At 38.7% G+C, this 22,517-nt stretch overlaps 1 protein-coding gene across 13 annotated transcripts in view; it reads left to right on the top strand.

The window, feature by feature from the left end:
- MAGI2 (membrane associated guanylate kinase, WW and PDZ domain containing 2) overlaps window positions 1-22,517 on the top strand; it is a 727,751-nt gene that overhangs the window by 465,352 nt on the left and 239,882 nt on the right. For all 13 annotated transcript variants that reach the window (XM_048300656.1, XM_048300645.1, XM_048300648.1 and 10 more), the window contains 2 exons: window positions 12,843-13,058; window positions 21,039-21,252. In XM_048300656.1, coding sequence (XP_048156613.1) covers window positions 12,843-13,058; window positions 21,039-21,252 — 430 coding nt within the window. The remainder of the gene's footprint in view (window positions 1-12,842; window positions 13,059-21,038; window positions 21,253-22,517) is intronic.

Raw genomic sequence — 22,517 nt, 5'->3', positions numbered from 1 at the left:
AGGAAAAAAGGGTTTTCCTTCAGTTGCACGTGGTTCCCAAACTGCCACCAATAGCAGACCCGCCCGGGAACAAACAGTCTGCTATGTGTAGAACATCTCTCCCATGAAGAATTTCACAGTTCTTTCACACTACAGAACATGGGCCATCACATGGGGTTATTTATCTTTTTAAGGATAAGTTATTTTGGCCTGCACACAGAGGCTTTTCTTCGCCACAAGTCTCTAACAGCCTCTCACTGCTTCTATATAGCCTGGCATAGGCACTCTTCACAAACTTCATAGGCACACGTTGATTCTCCACCCCCCCCCCCCCCCCCCCATGTTCTTCAAATGGATTAAAGAGACAAACAGTTTGTGGTATTACAGTTTCTTACCACGGCATGCAAGAAGGTTTCTTTTAAGCTGCGCGCCAGAATCGCGGCACCGCCCTCTTTTCTCCTGTCGCCATGCTCAGCTCCGTCCCACGTGACTCACTTCTCTTTCTCTCTGACTCTGAAGCCGCCATGTTGAAGAGTGTTCTTGTTCGGGCTTTACGGTGGGGAAAGCCTCGCTCCCTCTGTGCTGCTGGCTGCGTGGTGTCCTCTTCAGTTCAGCACGAAGTGTGCTGGCTGCAGACAGGAGGCTCTGCCGGCTCCCGCTGGCTCCGCCGGCTCCGCATGGAGAGGAGAGGGACCCGCCTGTCCCCAGAAGCCGCGCTGGATGGGTTTAGCTGTGAGCAGTCCATGGCTGGTTTTAGCTGCCTGCGGCTCTGGGACAGTCCCCCTCAGTGACCCAGGGTCCGTGCCGCAGCGATGGGAAAGGGGGAAAGGGGCAGTGGCCCCGGCCCGGCCCAGCGGGGCCGGGAGGCTCGGAGCCCCCCCACCTTCCAGCAGGCGAGCTCCGACCAAAAGGGGAAGTCCCGCCTTTCCGTGCGGTTTAAATATGTAAATTGTGAGAAGCGTAATTGGTCTTAAAGACTGTCCATCAACTCAGGGTCAACCCAACACATTTTGTTAGGGCATCTTTGAGTTCTGTAATTTTTTTTTCCTAAAAAAGTCTGGGCCAGCACAGTATGCAATAAAGTTCTTAACCACATAATTGAAGATGAGCGCTGCATGCTGTTCTACTCCTTCAGTTCAGTTAATGATTCTTGCTTTGCTTTTTAGCAGAAGGAAGCTGCTACTATACAGTGAAATGTCTACAGTAATGCCAGTATCTCTCTAGAAAAGATATTAATTTGCAAAAAAATGGCTCCCTGATTTGCATTAATCAATAATAAATTTCATTTAACATTATAGATTCCCCTAGACTTACAGTTTTTATTTTTTCAATCCTTCCGAAGCTTCAGAAACATTCATTTCTGTGGGCCAGACTGAACTAGATAAAATTTTGTCTAGAAATGTTCTTAGACTTTTCTCATCTTTCCAGATAATTTCTAAGGTGTAAAACCATGTAGGCACTACTGTCAAAAGGGAGGGACTCTGCTGCAAGCTGTTCTCTAATACGACAAAGGATTTTTACTTCTACAAGAATCTTAGCCATAATATATAAAATATACAAGGGGAAGCAGAAAATCTTATCATTTGCTAAGCCTAAATCTTTAAATGAAGGCAGAAAGTAATAGCATGATTTAGTGTGTTGGGACCTTGGTCATTAAAGGTCTGAATCATGTCCTCTATCATTAGTAAGCTTAAAGGTGTCTGGACCTTCTTGTAAAGTCAACAATCAAAACCCAAGTATGCTTCCAGAAGTCAATTAATCCCATCTAAGATCACTACCAGGGCAGATGTGGGGAGAAAGCTCATTATTTTAGACACCAAACTTCTGAGCAGGAGAAGTGAAATTATCTAAAACCCCACTCTCTATAGCACTTCGGGATCATACACATTTAGGGACAAGTGATTACTCAAGGGTCCCATCCAGACAACAGCCAGCTCACCACAAAAGAGATAAGTGTGGTGGGGAAAAGTGTCTTGGTATCTGTGCTGAGCTGCATCAAAGAACACACTGTTTAGGAATTGAACCATGTCTATTTCCTGGGAAAGCAGGGGTTTCAGATTATACTACTGCTTTTTAGAAGATAAGGTCAGATGACAGAATTGCTTTAAAGTGTGCAGAACACTATAAAACAGTTACTAATGTATTTATCAAGCTGTATTGTTGTGTAGTCTTGTTCCAATAGCCTGCATTCATACCTCTGTGATTCCTTCTTGTAAAGTCCAAATTCCATTTTTTATTAACTATTCGATCCTGTCCCTTTGTCCATGATTTTCCTTAAGTCTGTAATAGCCTTTTCAAGAGTTATGTCTAGATTTTTCACTTCTGGTACACTGTGCTCAGCAGAAGATCAAATTATGAAAGTTAAAGGTCATTTCATATTTGCAGGTGGTTGTGATGCCTTTTTCTGATCTTAAAATCAAGAGTCAAACATGGTTAGAAGGGGAAAAGGGATTTTACCTCGGTATTTTTTTTAAGGATCCTTAGGTGCATACATCCAGGTCAAGTGCACCGAAATGCAGACCACAATGCACACCCCCAAAAGATCTGGAATACCATTATAGGTTTTACTAATTAACATATCTATCCAAGATTCCCCAATGAGAGGCTCAAGTGAGCCCCCGTCCCCAAGGAGCCTTCCCCTGGATGGTTCTATCTTGATTTACAGAATATGTTCTGGAGAGGACCTTGGGGTCTGGGGCACACTGATCCCTAGCTACAAAGCTTCTAAAATGTTTAGTCTCTCAGCTTGACAAACAAGTCCAAGAATGTAGGCAAAAAGCACTAAGAATACAGAAGTAAAAAGGTATAACAGGGGTATAAAAAAAAAGGCAAAAAATCTTCATGGCATCAGCTGGGAGATGTGTGATGATGTGCAGTGTGTGCAGCACACTGCTGCATCTGATAAGCAGCGCTCTCTGTTCTAGGCCATTATCTAAAACTGATCTGTTCTGCTCTTCAGAAAGAAGTACAAACTTGAAGAATATTTGGGAGAAATAAGGTCAGGACCTTAATCTTAGTGGAATCTTAAAGCAAGATAGTTCCCTCTCTGTAGTCATCTCCACCTGGACTTAACACGGGATGGTTTATAGTTACTTTATCTGAAAGGTATTTACACCTTCAACCCATGGGATTCCCACATCTGACAGGAGAACTGTTATTTCCCAGCTGTGAGAGATTTAGTGCTCAAGAGGATTGTATCTGTTCACATGGTTTGGTCTTGGTAGAAATTGAAGGGATGATGAAAACAGTTCAGGCAGTACCTGATTTTGTAAAGGTGAAATTGTTCTTTCTACTTGCTTCTTGTACTCTTACACAGAGCTTTAGGGATTAGTCTTGCATAGGTGCCTAAACTTGTAGATGGGAAAGCAGCTAAAACATTAATTAGCAAAATCTAAGGAACACAGAGTATTTATAGGATAAAGCCACCCTAGTACTTAAAAAGGTGGGAGAAAGAAAAAGAATAATTAAGAGGAAAAGCAGCTATGTAAAATGGAACTATGGAAACAGTGATGAAAAAAACTTAGAAGTCTGAACTCTCTTAAATACACTAAAGTGTAAAGTGATATCTCTGAGGAAAATATGTTTTTAAAAATGAGAACTAACTTATGTATGCCTTAATTTGGGGGTCTTCAAAATTTCTGAAAATCAGAATTGTTTTAAACCATGCCCTATGCATATCTGGTGTACTCTATCACCACCTTAATTTTGCAAAAGTTCATTTGCTACTGATATTTATCTTGAAAAATACCAATTAATAAATATTAATAAATACCAATTAATAAATAAAAACCAAACGCATTTATTCTTGCTTATACAGTCTTCCCCAGTCTGTATGCAAAAGTGATGTCCTTATTGGGGGCAGTTGGCATCCAATAGTAAGAGAACAGCAGTTTTGTCATGTTGGAAGGTTTGACAGCCCGTCTTGTCTCCATTGCTGTATTTGTGAATTTAGAAACTTCCTCTGCTGTTGCATTCACTGGGGGCCAGAACACTCTTGGGCAAAAATCCACAGCTATAATTAGTGATTTAATTTTAATGTAGATGAATAGACAATCCTGAAGCCAGTAATTAAAATGTCATTACTTGACACAGAAGTTAGCATATTTGCCTAATGTCTGTTAGCAGAAGCTGCAGAGACCAGCCCAAATGAGAATTTTGCCTGGGGAAGAGGCACAGCAACTCAAGGCATCAAAACTCCCCCTGCCCCTGGGAAACAGCTGGACAGCCCCTGCCAGAAAACGGTGAAGTGTTTTTTGGGAATGCACAGGCAATAACTCTGACCCCTCTGTTCTAGCAGAATCCTGGGGTGTCCAGAAAGTATTTCTTTCGAGTAACTTGATTTATAGCCTAAGCCAAATGCAGTTAGGAAATAGCAAGGGGAGAAAAAACAGACTTTGTAACAAGTAGCCTTGGGGATGTCTGTATCCAACAAGTATGGAATTAGTTCTGTGTATCATGTGTAACTCATTCAGACAGCGTTCCCAGAGTAAATAAATTTTAATCTGTATTTTTAATTCAGACTTTAATTTAACAGCAAGTCTCAGAGAACTAAGAAATCTGGATTCAGAGGCTTAGTTTAGTGAAAGAAGAGCAAAGACATCTCTGGGATCTTCAGTCTTCTGTCAAAAATAAACTAAAAGTAGCCACAAAGAGAAATGAAAAGTAGCCGCAAACATCATAGTAAAGTATAACTTTGCATGTGAATATTTCAGAGAAAACAATAGAAGTTAAAAGCTGTTGTTGAAAAACATAATTGCGAATCTATGTTTAATAACTTTTTTAATCCAAATTCTGGGAGATCTGAACTATGACCTTTCCTATTTCTTTGCCATTTTAATGACACAAGCTCGTGAGTAAAAATATTATCAATGTAAATCTAAAATCTAAAGGCTTCAGAAGGTTTCATTTTTTAATTCCACTTTCTTTGGAGTCACAGTAAGAGTTCTGCAACTTTAATCCATCAAGCAGCTTTGCAAAACCATCATCAAAATGTATGAACCCAAGAACAAAATCTACTCACCCAACCTTACAGCAATGATTAAAAAAAGCCCTAATTATAGTATAGTCACCCATCAAAATAAATTACTCAGGGTGAGTGGGTAAAAAGAAGTTTGCTAGACTTCCTTAAGGAGGTGGTAATTGTCTTGGATTTTGTTAAAATACATCACTAATTATATTTTAACAAAGTCTATGCACTCTTTTCCTCTTTAGTAATTTTATAAGATGGTTGTAAGAATACTGAGAAAGGGATTTTTCAGTTTTAGAATATTCTATACTTGTGTGTTTTTACTGCAGAACAAAACAGACATACAAAAAATGCTCTTAATTACATATACAGACGATCAGAAATGTTAGAATAAAGTGATTTCGTAAGAAGATGGCAATCAACTGGACATACTTCTATGGCAAAGTGATGTGTGAGCACAGTGAAGTGAGAGCATGGTGGTTCTGCATGGTTCATGGAAGTCCACAGAATCTGCATTTAAGAATTCCTTTCTGTCTTTGACATCCATTATATGCAAATGATGCTCAGGAATGTGGTTGAATCACCATTCCAGAAAGCGTTCAATAAATTTGTAGTTGTGGCACTCAGGGACATGGTTTAGAGGTGAACATGGCAGTGCTGTGTTAACAGTTATATTGATGATCTTAGAGGTCTTTTCCAGTCTTTAAAATTCAGTGATTCTAATGCTAAATCCTTCAGAGAAGATGTCTGCAGCCCATATTCCTGGGATGTGTTGACCAGGAAAACTTCAGACAAAATTTGAAAGACTACCACCCACATATGATCTTACCCTGCTGGTTATACTGCCATTGTGTTGGGCCTGTCCTAAACAATACCAAAACCATGGGTTTGTTTTCTTGCTGTCTTCTAGAGGTTAGCAGAAGCCTATGCTGAAACTTACATCCAAAGAATGCACAGGGTGTGGACTCCATATGGCAGCAGCCTTGAGCCTGATGTCCCAGGGTTTGCAGGCTTGGGATCGCCATAGATGGAGATTTTTTTTTTTAGCCACTTCGTGGATGATTGCTTTACTTAATACCAATTAAATACTCCATCAGTTAAACACTTAAAGCTAGGCAGGGTGAATATAGGCCATAATAATTCATTTGTAGACTCCAAAGCCGGTTAAGTCAAAAAATAAATATCTTGTTATTAAAAGACCATTGATTTTCATAGAATCATAGAATAGTTTGAGTTGAAAAGGATTTTTAATGGTCATCTAGTCCAATCCCCTTTAATGAGCAGGGATATCTTCAGCTAGATCAGGTTCCTCAGAGCCTTGTCCAAGTTGACCTTGAATGTTTCCAGGGGTGGAACATCCATTACCTCTCTGGAAAACTTCTTCCAGTGTTTCACCATCCTTCCAATAAAAAAATGCCTATTATCGAGTTTGAATCTATCCTCTTTTACTTTAAAAAAACCCTCGTGCTATTGCAACAGGTCTTTCTAAAAAGTCATCCTTATAAGCCCCCTTTAGGTACTGAATGGCCACAATAAGGTCTCCCTGGAGTCCTCTCTTCTCCAAGATGAACAACCCCAACTCTCAGCCTGTCCTCATAGGAGTGGTGCATCATTTTAGTGTCTCTCCTTTGGACTTGCTCCAACAAGTCCATGTCTTGTGCTGAAAATCCTAGAGGTGGATGCAGCACTGCAAGTGCTGCATGAGAGCAAAGCAGAGGGGCAGAATCCCCTCCCTTGCCCTGCTGGCCATGCTGGTTTGGATGCAGCCCAAGACACAACTGGTTTTCTGGGCTGCGGGTGCACATGGCCAAGTCATGTCCAGATTTTCTCCTACCAGCACCTCCAAGTCCTTCTCAGCAGGGCTGCTCTCAGTCTGTTCATCCCCAGCCTGTGTTGACACTTGGGCTGCCCCACCCCCGGGGCAGCGCCTGCAGTTGGTCTCACTAAACCTCATGAGATTCCCATGAGCCCACTTCTGGACCTTGTCCAGGTCCCTTTGGATGGCATCCTGTTGTTCAGGTGAATCAACCAAACCACTCAGCTTGGTGTCATCTGCAAACTTGCTGAGAGTGCACACAGTCCCACTGGTGATGTCACTGATGAAGATATTAAATACTAGTTCTTCCCAGTATGGACCCCTGAGGGACACCACTTGTCACCAGTCTTCCTCTGGATACTGATTATAAACAGACATAAATTATGAACAGATGCTTCTTGTTGCATGCAGTAGGCTTCTAGTCTTAAATAAATGCAGCCATCTTCTTTTAATCAAATAATAAAATATTCATATTTGTTCACATTATTATTTTATTGAAAATTAAGCTAATTTCTGCCTACCTGAAACTCCCTATACCGTTTTAGTCCATTACATTTCCATATGTACTTGTTTGTGAACTGTTAAAATATCAAATGTAACTCAAATCTAGGCCACAATTAGACTTCAGAGTACTTCCCCCTAATTTATTATCAATAGTGAGTGATCACAAAAGCAAATATGTAGATGTTTAACGTTCATCATAACATTTGCAGTTATTGTTCTCAAAACTGGAAAATAAGGTTTGTCTTTCATTTCCTAGAGTTGTGGCTGACTCACACAATTTTGACTGATACTTCAGCAATTCAAAGCTGTATAAACAAAAAAGATCAATCTAAATGAAGGTGCTGAATAAGCAGAGGCAGGTGTGTATTTGTAGCTGGGTATTGTTTCATCCCACTCTAAAAATAAGTGTGAAAAGGAATGTGTCTGCTCTGGGCTCAGAATGTGAGTCACACCATAGCTGGAAGTATTCATGCTAAAAGCTTCTGGCTCTGGCACACCTTTTATTTCTGTGTGGTTGTTCATTTTTACTATAATTTCCTAATTCCTCAGTACTACTTTTAACTTTCCATAACACATTTTTAAACAAAGAGTTTTTAGTTTCTTAGATGAGATCAGTGGAGCTTCAGGAGCAAAGGATGCTCTCAGCAATGACCCCCTTCCTTCACAGCCTGATGGCTCAGGCTGGCCTGGCCCAGGAGCTAAAGGAGCACGTGCTCCTCCACAGCCTGGAGTGCAGACCTGGCACAAAGCCTTTCCTCTCCCTTCTCTGTTCAGAAGGATGGCAAGTGGAGATGTCCACTCTATGCTGCATTTTGGCTCTTTCCTCACAGAAAGGGAGAGGACCTGGGAAGGCCAGGCAGAGGAAAATGTATGTAGGTCACTCCCTGCAATGGAGCACGAAGTAGAGCACAACATGGGAGACAAATTTATAACTGTGCCCAGTAACTGGGATCACTGGGTGTCGAGCACATCAGTGTAGGCATTGTCAGGACATCTTGTTATCATTTCAGCATGGTGGTTTTCCTGCTCCTTTACTACCACCCAAATGCTCTGTCTTTTTTCTTCCACAAGGGCTTACCTTTTCTCAGGGAGCAACTTAGGGTATTGCTTCATCATCAAACACTTTATCGATAAAAGTCTTACTTCTTCCCAACATAGGTGAGCTAAGGTTAAGGAAAAAAATAGTAAACTGTTTTGTCCTCCTTATTTCCCCTTTTTTCTGCTTCTTGTGACTTTCTGGCTTCCTGATCTGGTCTCTGTCATCAGAGAAAGCCTACCCAGTAATTTGTCTGACTCTTCCTTGCAGAATCAGGGTGCTGATGAGGGTTCATACAGCTCAGGAGCGGCAAGGGATACTTGGTAATTGTCACTGTGCCATGGCAGCCAAGCCACTTCGGCAGCCAAATCAAATAGGTTAGGCCAGACCATCTTCAGTGTTCAGCTGCACTCAGAACCAGCTGGGAGCACTGAAGCAATCAGGAGCAGCAGCCAGATGGATTAAGCAGTGGTGCTTTTTCTGCACTGCCTGTCTGCTTTGATTCAAGCCCAGCACAAAGACCTTCACTTAGACTTAAACTGATCTCTTGACTGTGCAGCAGTGGCAGGTAAGTATACACACATTTTTTTGAGTACAACAAGGAGGGACCTGAGTAATAGAGCAGCTGCACTTATTCAAATCGAGGGAAAATGTCTCTACCAGTGCCCCTTGGCAGATGTTAAGGCATAAAATGCAAGAACAGAGAAGGTATGCAGAGTTCCATTCTGCACTCCATCAATCTGATTGTATGGGACTCTTGATTCAGAATTTGTACCTTGACATTTAACAGGCTTTCATGGTCTTTTTCATCTATGACTTTGTATAAGTGCTTTTTGACTGCATTTATGGTAATGGCAGCATCTGACAGTGAATGCCACTATTCTCTTACGCTGTGTGAAAAAAAAAAAAAAAACCACTTCTTTTGCTTGTTTAAACCTGCTAATTTCATTGGGCATCCTCTTATTCTTATGCAGTGGGAAGCCAAGCAGCCATTCATTGATTTTCTAGGCACTTTCCCAGGGTTCTCCTGTTTTTATACATATCTGCCATATCCCCCTTCAGCTGTCCCATTTCCAAGCTGAAAACTCAAAATCAATTTAAGCAGTTCCAAGCTTTAATTGCCCTTCTTTAGTTCCCCCATGTAATTTTTGAGAGGCAAGTACCAGAACAGCAGGCAGTATACAAAAGAGAGGGTACTATGTAGTTTTGTATAGTGCTATAAAGGTGTTGTCTGTTTTGTGCTCCATTCATTTTTTAAAAAAACTCCTAACTGCTGTTTTTTCTGACTGCCAATGAGCATGGGATTTATGTTTTCTTCTAGTAAGCTTTCCTTTTTTTCTTTTTTTTCTTTTTTTTCTTTTTTTTCTTTTTTTTTCTTTTTTTTTCTTTTTTTTTCTTTTTTTTCTTTTTTTTTCTTTTTTTTAATAATTCCTTTTTAAAAATTAAGTACAGTTGAAATTATTTGTTTGGTGTTCCTTTTGTACCTACAGGAAAATAAATTTCAGTACCTTATGATTTGTGTTTCAACAATAACCTGTTGAACCAGCCCTGGCCTTGCTCAGGGAAGATGAAAAACATCAGAGATTTTCCAAACTTCATGGCAACAAAAGTTATTGTTTTTAAATATTTAGTCTCTATATTTTGCCTAGATATGACATTTGCCAAGGTTTTATGAGAGTCTCCCATTAGCTCTAATGTCCTAACTCTTAAATAAGGAATTTTAAGACACTGAGAACCTGTTCTTGATAAAAGATACAGTTTACATTGATTCTAATTTTTCTGTAATGGAGCATAGCTCCTTCATTGAAATTACTGGATCTCTCATCCTATATATTTTTTCCATTGGAGTTTAACTAATTATTTTGTGAACACTGATTGTATATATGTGTATAGTTTCTTATTTTTATTTGCAGTGTTTTTGCGTATTTTTGAATTAAAGGTATAAATCAAAAGGTAGGTAGTAATTAATAATGTAAAACTCACTTTTAAATTAATGGTTATTGGATCATAAAGCACATAAAGTGTTACATTAGAGGACAGAAGTTGGAAATTATACAGCATTTCTAGTTTTAAATTAAATTAGTTAAATCCTCTTTGGCTCCTGATCTTACATGTGCATTTTTTCTTATATTTTTATATATGTGATATTCACTGATTTTTTTTTTTTAGTGCATTTTATCTGTCTCTCACTAATGCATACAGTCAGTCAAAGTGAAAAAGTGTCCAATATTTTAAAATAACATGAGAGTATCCTTCAGTTAAAACACCTCATCTACTATTCAGGATATTAGCATTACTGCTAATTACTACTGCACTCAATTTTGTATGACAATGACAAAACTAGAAACAAAGCAAAAAAGTCAGGGTACTGCACTTTTAGTTTCACAGTTTGTGTCACACTGGTACTATATGCCTGGGATATATCTGCTGATATTTATGGAATCAATGGAAATCAGTGCATATTTGACAAGTTTTGTGAAGCTTGAGGCCTCTGAGGCACTGATTGAGACTGGTAAAATGGCTTAGGCTGGGGAGTTTTTTTAATTGAGTGATCCTTTTTTCAAAATATGTGTAATTTCAGACATGCAATCTCACCAATAAAGGTAACATGATCTTAGAGCAATACACAAGTAGATTTCCAAGTGAGCACTATTGGTTTTCAGATACTCTCAAAATAGCCCCTACTGTCAGATCTTAGAAATTTGACTGTGACCAGATCTGATTTTGACATTTTTTGGAGGTACAGTTTTGTGAGTGGATCAATGTAGATTTCCTTTTTCCCCCTTAGACTCCAAATCCTGCTCCCCTGCTCTAACTCCAGCAGTCAGAGAGAGGTCCCACAGTCACCCCTATAGAGCCACAGCTCACTGCCCTACTGGGGCTCTGGGTTAAACCTGCTGCCATTTCACAAAATCCAAAGAAAATCTGTAGTGAGTCAAAGTTTCATTCAAACATCCCTAAGCTCAGAGCAACTATGAGTGTCATTTAACGCAGTACATTTTTACTGTGTATTGCAATTACAGAAACATCTGTTATTAATATTTTTTTGCTACACTGCTGTGAAAATTTCATTGAGTATTCAGTAGTTGCAAGGCTTTTCAGTTACTTACCTGTATTGAGGTGGTCGTGTGGCTGAACATTGTAAATCCTTGGAAATAGACAGGAGTACAACTGCCAGTAGTAATTTTTGCTCTGCCTGCAATATGTATTTTATGATAGTTTACTGTGCATGTATAACATATGCATTTATTTTTGTCATGCCTGTATATGGTTATGAAAATTTTGTCAGTTGCTACTGCTGTTTGATCATACAGAAGTCATAAATGTGGGACAAGAAATTAAAAAATGGTCATAAGGTCTACAAATATTTTCATCAGCTTGATATCCTTACACAGGTGCACCTTTTGGGGGGGCGGGGAGGGGGAGAGGTGGGAGGGGGGAGGTTTCTTAGACCTGGACAGTATTTTTAGTTTCCCATAATGACTGCTGTAAATCTACTTGTAAAATATCGTGTTCATTGCACTTCAGTGCAGCTTACAGATGAAAAAAGGATAACTGCATAAATAGCATGTTTTCATCTTTATGTCTTATATTACTATGTTTCTTTCTAGAAAGCACATGATTTTAAAAATATTATTTAATTATATTACTGTTCCTATTTTTAGCTATGTTTTTATGACAAATTTGCTGTATCAGACACCAATTTTGAGATCAGATGTGCTGGAAATTCAAACATACAGATATTGATAGATAAGATGGAGCCATGGTCCATCTAATCTAATAATCCTTTTGACAGAAAGTAGATGACTCAGAGGAAGTTGCCAGAAATTTCATGAGAAACAACTAGAGGGTAATCTGCCAGCCACCTTGAGTCTTCTCAGAATTCCTTAGTACTTGGAGATAATCTTAAGACCTAAAGCATAAGGTTTCAACTTTCTTTGAAAATATATTAACATTAACTATTCAAGTTTTGATTTTGTGAATAGCAAAAATTTGACAACTATGAAAAACAAGATAGTGAGTGTTGCTGAAAACTGCAAATCTCTGAATCATTGGATGATTATTTACTTTCTAAGCAGGTGAGATAATTTGAGGGAGTGAAAATTACATAACATAATAAATAATCAATATTCTTATAATGATTTTGATCCTTAAGAAACTCTTGTTTTGTGGCATAAATGTTGCAAAACTAATTTGTCCTAACTAATGGTTTGAAATAAGAGAACAGCTCTGGTATGCTGCCTATTTGTCAGGTTTTTGGATGAGAGAAATGTAAACTTAACCTGTTATAGTTTCAAAAATTGTTGATAAAATACATGTTTGTGAGCATAATTGGATCACTTGTGATACCACTAAGAAAATTAATTGCCATTTCATGAAAGGTAAATATTCAATTTCACAGAAAACATTTTGAACTATTCTTTATATTAGCTGGTGAGCCAGATCCTACCTCACACATCCATTAATCTAAGACAAAAGAAGCAGCAGCAGCCTATGTATTTCTGCAATCTTATGTGTTATTCCTTTTCTTTTCTTTGCAGACAACTATTACGGCACTCCGAAGCCTCCAGCAGAACCGGCTCCGTTGCTGTTAAATGTGACAGACCAGATCCTCCCAGGTGCCACTCCCGGTGCTGAAGGCAAACGTAAAAGGAATAAGTCTGTGAGCAATATGGAGAAGACAGGCATTGAACCACCAGAGGAAGAAGAGGAAGAAAGACCTGTGGTCAATGGAAATGATGTGACAGTAACACCAGGTCTGTTCTTCCTTCTTACTTTGCAGTGAGTTTCTGTTATTCAGAGTTCTCAGTTACCTCCTTCTGCAGTGAGAATATGCATGTTCAGGTAAGGATGTTCTTGCAAGAGTGAAAGGCAGGAATCCTGAATATTAGGATTTCTCTGAAGCCTAAAAAAAATTACTTAATCTGCATTTTGGGGAGTCATCTCACTTACCTCAGCTACTGTAAAGATTTCTGTCTCTGAACTAGTCCCTTTGAACCATATGTATAGACCAAGGAGAAAAACACCTTCTTTCTGAGTATGGATTGTGACCTGGTTTAGATTTCTAGGTTAGGAAATCAATCACAAGTGCCTGTTCCTCTCCGTGGACTATAGAGGGAGTCTAGAGAACTGCAATTTGGTCAGATGAGTAGTTTCTGTGTTTCAAGCCTTCTTGTTCTCAAATGGTGACACTCACAAGATTGTTCAGCATTTATGAAATGAACTTTTGTAAATTGTTATAAAGAGTTAGCAATATTGTGGGAGTCTAAAGTCACCACATTAATAAAGTTGTGGCAGTGCCACTGAAACTTAGCTGGCAGTACTATCTGGAGGACCTGTTTTCAGGAATGTTTCAGAGCCTGCATAAAGCTGATAAGGGTTTCAGATGTCTAGTCCTAAAAGACAATTGTTGTTTTATTCCTTGGATCACAGTGCTTCAGAAAAAAAGGGAGTCCATGTAGACTGGTATCTTTAGTGAGAGCACTCCAGCCTTTTCTGAAGCAGGTAATCAGCTTCCCCCTCAACCTTTCAGCAAGACAATACTTTACAGATCTTAATACTTCTTATCCTGAAATAGAATTTAAGAAATGATTCTGTTGTTGTTCGTATAGAAAATTTAAGAATTCAGCTTTTTATGTCTTTCTGAGAAATAATGCTGTGAATCCTTTTGGTAAACTTAGAAATTCAGAAACAGATCACTGAAGTAGAAGTCTATAGTGACAATTATATGGATGAGAAGATAAAATGAAATATTGCAAGTTCTCTAAATGTATACATTACTGTGAAACAAAGTATATCTATTACCTAATCCTCTATGCTCTGTAGAAGGATTTTCATACTGCAGAGTCTATATATACCTTTCTAATTCCTGCTTCATTACAAAGCATATCGAATTTGATATCTTCCCATCCAGTATGATTTTGCTCATATTTTTCTTTAGCTGTTGCCTAACATTACATATAAGGGAAAATTCCTGTGCAGAATCCATCCTTTTCTGCGAGAGGTGTACAGGAGCAGTGGGGTGAGAGTGGGTGTGGTTCTTCCCCTTGGCTCTCCAAAGGGCTGCAGTATTGGTCCCTGGCCACTGCCATCACATGCTGGACGAGCCTTGCTCATCCCTTCCACACAGATTGCATCTGTTGGCGTTGCTCTGGCACTTCGTGCCTTTCCTACACAGCTAAGCAGGAAAGGATGAAGCCCAGAGATCCTTACATAAAACATCAGCACTGCCGCTGTTGCCAGGATACTTCCACAGTGAAAGAGGCAAAGGCAGGATTTGGTCTCTGATGTGTATTGTAGAAATCATTAGAAATACCATTCTTTGTAGTTATTCAAAATGTGCCACATAACAGACCATTGCTGAGGAGCAATTTCCAGGACAATATATGTTTCAGCTCCAAGTGGATCAAGAGCCAATATTTACCTGTCTTTTTCCTTGAATTCTACACCTATAATTTGCTTCTCCCAGGCAAATTCCATGTGAACAATGACTAGGCAGCACCCAAGAAGCAGGCACTGGCATGTGCTGTGTAACAAAATGAAATACATGAGCATGGGTGTAAGACAGCCCCCCCATCTTCCCCCTCCTCTTCCCCCCAGAGTAATTCCTGTCAGTGTGGCCAGCAGAACAAGCAGTGCCTGTGTTGGCTCTCATGGTTTCATAAGCAGGGTTTTGTTGTTCAGTTACACTGATTGAGGACTTTGGGGATTGTAGCAAAGCAGCTCTGTACATACATGCTGTGTTGCCTTTGTTGGGCAGTGTGGCTCCCACAGACCCTGTTACTGCAGTCATTTTCTCTGCAAGCTGACAGAGGCTTAGTCACTTCTAAAATGTCAGTGCATTTGTAGTTTGTGTCTTTAAACAATCAGGAAAACCAGAATATGTTAATTAATTTATTTATTTTTAAACTCTTGGTGGTGAGAGCATTTTAGTTTTTATAAAGAATCAGCAAAGGTAGGACATTTGTTATTGCCAATTCTTTTAGAAAGTGTGTTCTATTTTAAATACTTCACTTCCAGGAGGAGGCTTTTATTAATTATAAGACTCTTGGGACATCTGAAACATTGATTCATTTTTTATAGATGCTCAGCAATTTAATGGCTTATTAACTGCATATCCAAGCCTGTCAACTCAAAGGACTGCTCTAACACATAGGACTACTAGTTTGAAATAACAACAGATCTAAGATGAATCTGAAGAAAAGAACCCATCCTTATCAGACCGATTAAGTGATATCTGTGGTTACAGAGATCTTTGTGCTTTTGGTCTGAATTTTCAGGCAACTTTTCAGTGTCTGTTGGCATAATCTGTGCAAGTGTTGAGCTTCAGCAATTTTTCATTAATACCTTCCGTATGCCTTTCTTCGTGTCCATCAGATTTCTCTGAGACAGTTGTATATGGACAAAGTGATCATAATTGTCTGCTCAATGTGTTTATTCTTTCTGATTTTTGTCACCTGTCCTCAGCCCAGAAGCCACCAGGAATCCTTCTCAGTGCTTTGGGATGGGGCTTTTGGCCATTTTAGGATGGAGCATTCTCAGTCGTTCATCCTGGATCAAGTTCTCTCAGGACAAAATAGTATGATTTGGGAGATGGGATTTGTCTCATCCAGTTTTAGTAAGTTATATGCCTAAATGCCTTACTTTTTTGTTTGAGCTATTTGTCTCTGCTCTCTTACTATAAAATAAGAAGAAGAAATTCCAAAGAGTAAGAGAACATAGATACACATTTTAGGGATCACGTCTACAATTTAGAATTATTAATTCAGCCTACAGATACAGAAGAGCTTAAATGGCTAAATTTAAATGAAGAATCTTGCTATTTTCCAAGAAACATATGAGAGACATAATCTATAGATTAACTGTTAAAATGGGTAAGATTAGACTTAGTATTCGGTTTCTTACACTTAGTGCAATTGTCTGCATTACTGGGCGAGACATATGGCCCCTGAGAAAACTTACCTAATGGACACTGTGTTGAAATTAAGGATTTCTGCAAAACTGATGCATTGACTAAATAGGTAAAAAGAGACTTGATCAAATTGTAACCCAAAACTTGTCAGACATTCAGTTTTTACTGCTGTCACTGTTTATGTCTGCAAAGAATTGAGTCGGTCTCCTTCACAACCAGCATCAGTACTTGACACTGTTGGTCAAGTCACATTTGCTTCCCACTGCTGACTGATGAAGTGTTCATCATCCAAACTCCTGAAGAATCGCTTTAACATTGAAGGCATGCTTATGTATGTGCATTATTCTGACAGTACTTGAGCAATGATAAGTTGCACCCAGAGAATAAAGTTCTGTCAGGCTCAAATTAATTGAGGGGTAAGATATGACATCAAGTTTCAAAATTATCATTCCAGACCTTAAGAGTGAACAGAAGACCAGAGTCCCAATGCTGTCAATCACCATGCAAGGTGCACTAGTCCCAGGCAACATGCTGAGTTTATTGTTTTATTATTGCACAGCAAAGACAGCCAGAGGCATGAAAACAACATACATAGCTTCTGAGAGCCATGAGATTTTAAAACATACAAAAGTTGATATCCATTGATTTTTCTTGGTGTGTTCTTTATACTCAATTTACCACAGCTAGGTCACATCCTGTGACCCACAGAATGCCCTGTGCTCACCCAGTCTCCATGACTCCTGCTTTCCTTGCCCAGGTTCAGCTCCTGGTTTTCACTGTGTCAGGAGTCAGAGGGAGCAGTGCCTCCATACAAAAGCACCAAGCCCTGAATATGGCTCCAGCTCTGTGGGAAAGGGAACAGCTCCAAGGCTGCAAAGTGGTGTCTTCACAAGAAAGTACATACACGTATACAGGCAAACATGAGTTAAACTACTATTGTATCCAACAGTTGTTTAAAAAGGATGGACTCTTTCCTGTACAGAATTTAAGAAATCAGCCATTTGATACAACAAGGGTATAAAGATGTGAAATATTATTCAGAACTGTTAAAACCACCCCATAAATTACTATTTAATTTTTTTTTTCTGCTGATATTCCTAAGGTTATATGAGTTGGTACTTTCAAATGAAGAGAATAAGTTTTTGAACTTCTCTACATGAGTAATCTGCAGCATTAAAATAAATGAATAAAGTGACAAGGTCCTTTTACATATTTAGATGGCCAATTTCAAGAATTAGACTGTAAATAATAGAAAAATTTAAAGTGCAAGCAACAGCATTGATGAAAAATGCTGAGACTATGACAGCATAACTACTAGTTTGCCGGGGTTTTTTTAAATGGTCACCATATCGACTACAAAATTATAAAGAATGTGTCATATCAACATATATCAGTAATATTTTAACTGCTGGTATTTGAAGCTGGGTATGACAGAGTTGGGGTATTTAAAGATAGTTATTTTAACATACACATTATCTTGTTCTCAAAGAACTTTGTATTCCACATATGCAATAGTTTGCTGGTGCTTTACTGGTGTCTATTCTGTCACTTCTCAGGACACTCTTGAGAAACTGTGTTAATCTGATTTTGAAGACTGAACCATCTAATCTGTTTTGTAGTGAGACAGAAGCTCTAGTAGGCTATTTCAATTTCAATTGATTGGGGTTTTTAGTGATAAAAATACTTACGGGCTAATGTTGTGGTACAATTTTAGGCTCTTTTTTACATCACATATTCCAAAGGAAAATAGTTGTACTCACCATGCAATACTGTCACGTTGCAAATTTTGTTTGTACATTCAAGATGCTGCTAGTTTTTAACCAGAAGTCAATTTTTTGTTGTTTGGGGGTTTTTTATCAAATCAAAAATTATAGATGGATATCTATTAGCAGAAAGAAAACCAGTGAGGTGAATATCTACCTTACATGGGGTATAGGAATGATAGCTGCATATAACAGAAGGTGAGATGACACCATAGAGCTTTCAGATAAGTGTGACTAGGATGTCCACTGTGTAAAGATTACAGTTATTAAATGGCATTAGGCAATTCCATCTTAATTGCTTGGGTTTTAGTCATCATAATGTCTTCTCCATTATGAAAGTAACCTATTAAAAGGTAATGATCCAATAATTAATTATTCATGAGATTGGCTTTAAAATAATTATATTTTAAGTTGCTAAATATAAACATCAGGTTCTTTTTTTCCCTGCTGTATTTTGATAGCAATCTCTGTCTTAGATAAGCTCAATATTTCTTCTAATCCTCAGGGCTAAATTTTCACTTTTTTTTTCTGTCATCATGATGGCTGGGATTTGTTAATATTGTTATTGAAAATCACGAATCTGACCTCTTCAGACCTGTTGAAAATAAGATCTTGAGGGAGAACACATATTAGAGATATCCTGGTAAAATCCCAGGACACAGTAGTGTCACCCCATCTGCACTCTGTCAGACCAACTGGCTGATAAATAGTCATTGTGTGTGATGCACCTGTGCCCCAAATGAATCTGCCATGTGACCTTATGCCTTATATTCAGTTTAATCTGTATGTCTTCCTTCCTGTGGTAGAAATGTGGTCAAGGCTGCAGGCAGCCCCAGGAATACAACTCACAGACCTGTTAATAATGCTTGAAACAGATGAGGACTTTTGCTTTGCAGAGATAAGAACAAAACACCCCAAAAATTTATCAGCAATTATTACATTGTCCTGTTCTCAGGGGAAGTGGAGACCATATATCTTCTCTGCTTTGCAGGAATATTTACATATTTGAAAATGCTACAGACAGATAGATTCATGTTTCCAAACAGCATAAAATGATTGTAATTCCACATAGTTCAAGCATGAGTTAAGATGTAGCAACACGAGCTTCACGTGGATGTAGAGCTGTAGATCATAACTGTGTTCAAGGTTGAATTTGTGATTTTTTTCATGGTATTCTGAAGGGTTGTACATGTCAGTGTCAAAAGTATTTTTTAAGATCACGAAAGCTGTATCTACCATTTATCCCCAAGAAGCAGCACCTTTTACTATGTCATGTAAAGAAACAAAAGATTAGTTTGACACAATTTCTTCATGAAAAAATTCTTGACAAATATTTGTGACCTCTTAAGAGTTTACAGGTAGGTGGTTTGATTGTTACTTCCAGTCCTTCCAGGAATTAAAAAGAGAAAGATGGTGCAGTTAGAGTTTCACGGGTCTTCCTCCTCTTTTTCTACAAAAAGGACAAAAAGGCCTAATTGAGCAAATCATTTCAAAGGGAACATAGGTACTCAGAAATTAAGAATATAAAATTATCTAAAAACCTAAATCATAGATACTTTGCTGAAACCAAGATTGTGTTTGTCCTTTCCAAGTTTCTTTTCCCCATGAAGTCTAGAAGGTTTTTCCATTACTAGCCGTGTGTCTGCTTACGTGGTGCTCTCTGTACCCTAGGTTCCATTTCATCCAGCTCTGCCAGTTGAGAACATCTGGTTCATCTGAGTTTCACCTGACCTGTTCTCTGCTCACTCCACCTTCTTTAGCCCTATTGCTGATGTTAATTATGTTAGTCATTTAATCACAGGTGATTTTTTTTGTAGTAGTGGCTGAGGCAAAAAGAGCACTAATTGCCTTGGGGTTCTTATGCATCATAAACTATTAGCTTTCTTTCCTTCCCAAATAGTAGAGTGAGTCTGCTTTTGGTATTATTATTATTGCACTTACAGAAGGTTTTCTTTTTACCCCTAATGTCCTGGCTGTTTCCCACTTTCTAGACTGACTGTTCTGTTTTGCTTTTAGATGCCCATGTTGTTTTTCTGTGTTCGTCCTTAATGATTTAATCTAGTTTTCACATTTTGTACAATTCTGTCTCAAGTAACAGATCATTACAGTCATGACTTAATTAAAATTATCTTTGATTATGCTTACTATTTTTCTTTTCAATTAGAAAAATTTGTACTTGCATTCTTAGTATTGTTTATTTAATCTTTACTTGTCCTCCTAAACTTTTTCTCTCTTACCATTGCTTGCCATAATATCAAATTTATTGATTCTGTAAGTTTATTAAAATCTGGACCTTTATAGACAGTTTTTGTTACTTTTTTGTTGCCCTTCTTTCTTGCTGTTGTAAGCATCACTAATTAGAATGTTTCACCCAAGTTGTCTTCCACCTTCCTACACGTTTCACAAAGGTGTCTGCATAGTTACGTGCTCTGGGTGCACTGTTAGATCATTTAATAAATTGTCATCTTCTTGAACTTTTCTGTAGACTACATTGTTGACATGTTGAAGCATTTGGCATTGGCTGTGGGAAACTAAGCTTCCTATAGGTTGTATCAGCAATGAAAACCACTTTCTATATGGTTAATATATTGCTATGAGTTCATGGATGTCATTGGTTTCTTTGATAGATGGATACAGATAAAGCAATTGGCGCATATACTTTTTTTTACTTGAAAAGGATCTGTAGTCTGTGGTAAAACAGCAGGATAGTTGTTTTATGTGTGTATAGTTTGAAAAGTTAAGACATTAGACAGTAGAGCTGCTGGATATGAAGCTGCCTTCTGCTCAGTGTTTACTGCTAGTCTGGAAGGACTCCTGAGACAGAATGAGCCAGAACTCTTTATTAGTTTCTTGTTTCAGTTTGGTTTTATTGCTTTATTTTCTTTCATTGTGTTTCAAATAAAATGCATCATCAGAGGGACCCTTATGGAAACCAAACAGAATTTTTCTCTTTCTCAGAGAGAATCTTTTCTCTCTGACTTGCCTTTCACAGAGACTTGCACCCAGTAAATTCTTCACCATTACTTGGATATCCAAAACTTGTAGTTTTTCTTCTCTTGTAGAATCAAGTGAACATGAAGAGAAGAGTACAGCTGCCACGGGTGAGGTATCTGCCACCCAGCCTTGTCCTGCACCAGGATATGGTCAGCCTGAAGAAACAAAGGAGGATATGGATGTAACAAAACAGACTAAACCTGAAGAGAATGATGACTTGGGCCCACTGCCTGATAACTGGGAAATGGCTTATACAGAAAAGGGGGAAGTCTACTTTATTGAGTAAGTCTTGTTTCCTCTATTTTTAATAGCAGTATTGTATTTAACTGGGCGGGGAAATGGTTTGTACAGTGAAGTGCAGCTTTGCACTCCTCATTAAAACAGCAGGAATGTTCTGGCTGTCAGGGCTCCTGAGGGCTGGTGGCAACTCCTGCATTAGGGATTTAGATGGAAGCCTGCTGGGTTTTAAGATAGGTAACTGGCCTGCTGACTTTGATGGCAGGAATTAAAGCTTTTGTTTCTTCTGTTGAAAGCAAGGCCTTTCTGCTCTTCTGGTGCTTTCTGCTGGGAAAGAAACACAATTGCTGGCTTTTTCCTTCCTTATGTGAACAGAGGTGGAGAGCATGGCGCTTTTTGCCAGTTAAAGGAAAGAAAAATGAATGGACTAAAAACTAGCTAGTGAACAGTAGAGGGAGACCATGCTATATATAGAAATAGTAAAATAAATGAGTGGACTATAAGGAGAATTAGTTATGTGTAGAAACTTTTCCATGCTGGTAGATTATACATACCTGTTACTAATTAGTAAACTCATTGAAGTAATGGATATGAAAGTTCTTTATGCTCTGTGTATTCTCATTAAGCTATTAGAGAGCATCCAAAGGAGGGCCACAAGGATGGTGAGGGGTCTGGAGGGGAAGCCTTATGAAGTGGAGCTGAGGTCACTTGGTTTGTTCAGCCTGAGGAAGAGGAGACAGGAGGGAGAATTCAGTGCAGTCTGCAGCTTCCTCATAAGGGGAAGAGGAGGGGTAGACACTGATTTCTTCACTCTTGTGACCAGGGACAGGACTCAAGGAAATGGCCTGAAGCTGAGTCAAGGGAACGTTTAGATTGGATATTAGGAAAAAGTGTTTCACCCAGAGCGTGGTTGGGAACTGAAACAGGCTCCCCAGGAAAGTGGTCACAGCACCAGGCCTGACAAAGTTAAGAGGGTTTGGACAATGCTCTCAGGCACAGGGTGTGATTGGAGTGTCCTGCATAGGGGCAGGAGTTGGGCTTGATGATCTTGATGGATCCCTTCCAACTCAGCACATTCTATGATTCTGTGATTATTATACATTACCAGAAAAAAAAAAACACAGCAAATGTCTGAGTTGGCATAACATTGTGTTCCACAAAAGAAAAAAGAGAATGGAAAAACCAACATTTTCATCAGGAGAGCTCTACTACAGAGGTAGAAGTAGCATTTATGTTTGCTTTGTGGAATTGCCTCAGTTTGGAGCATTATCTGTTATTCTGATTATTAGTAGGTAAAAATAACATTTCGT

The sequence above is a fragment of the Corvus hawaiiensis genome, chromosome 4, assembly GCF_020740725.1.
Source record: "Corvus hawaiiensis isolate bCorHaw1 chromosome 4, bCorHaw1.pri.cur, whole genome shotgun sequence".
In the NCBI taxonomy this organism is placed as follows: Eukaryota; Metazoa; Chordata; class Aves; order Passeriformes; family Corvidae; genus Corvus; species Corvus hawaiiensis.
Note: the sequence above shows the minus strand (reverse complement) of the source record. Positions and strands in the feature narration are given on the sequence as shown.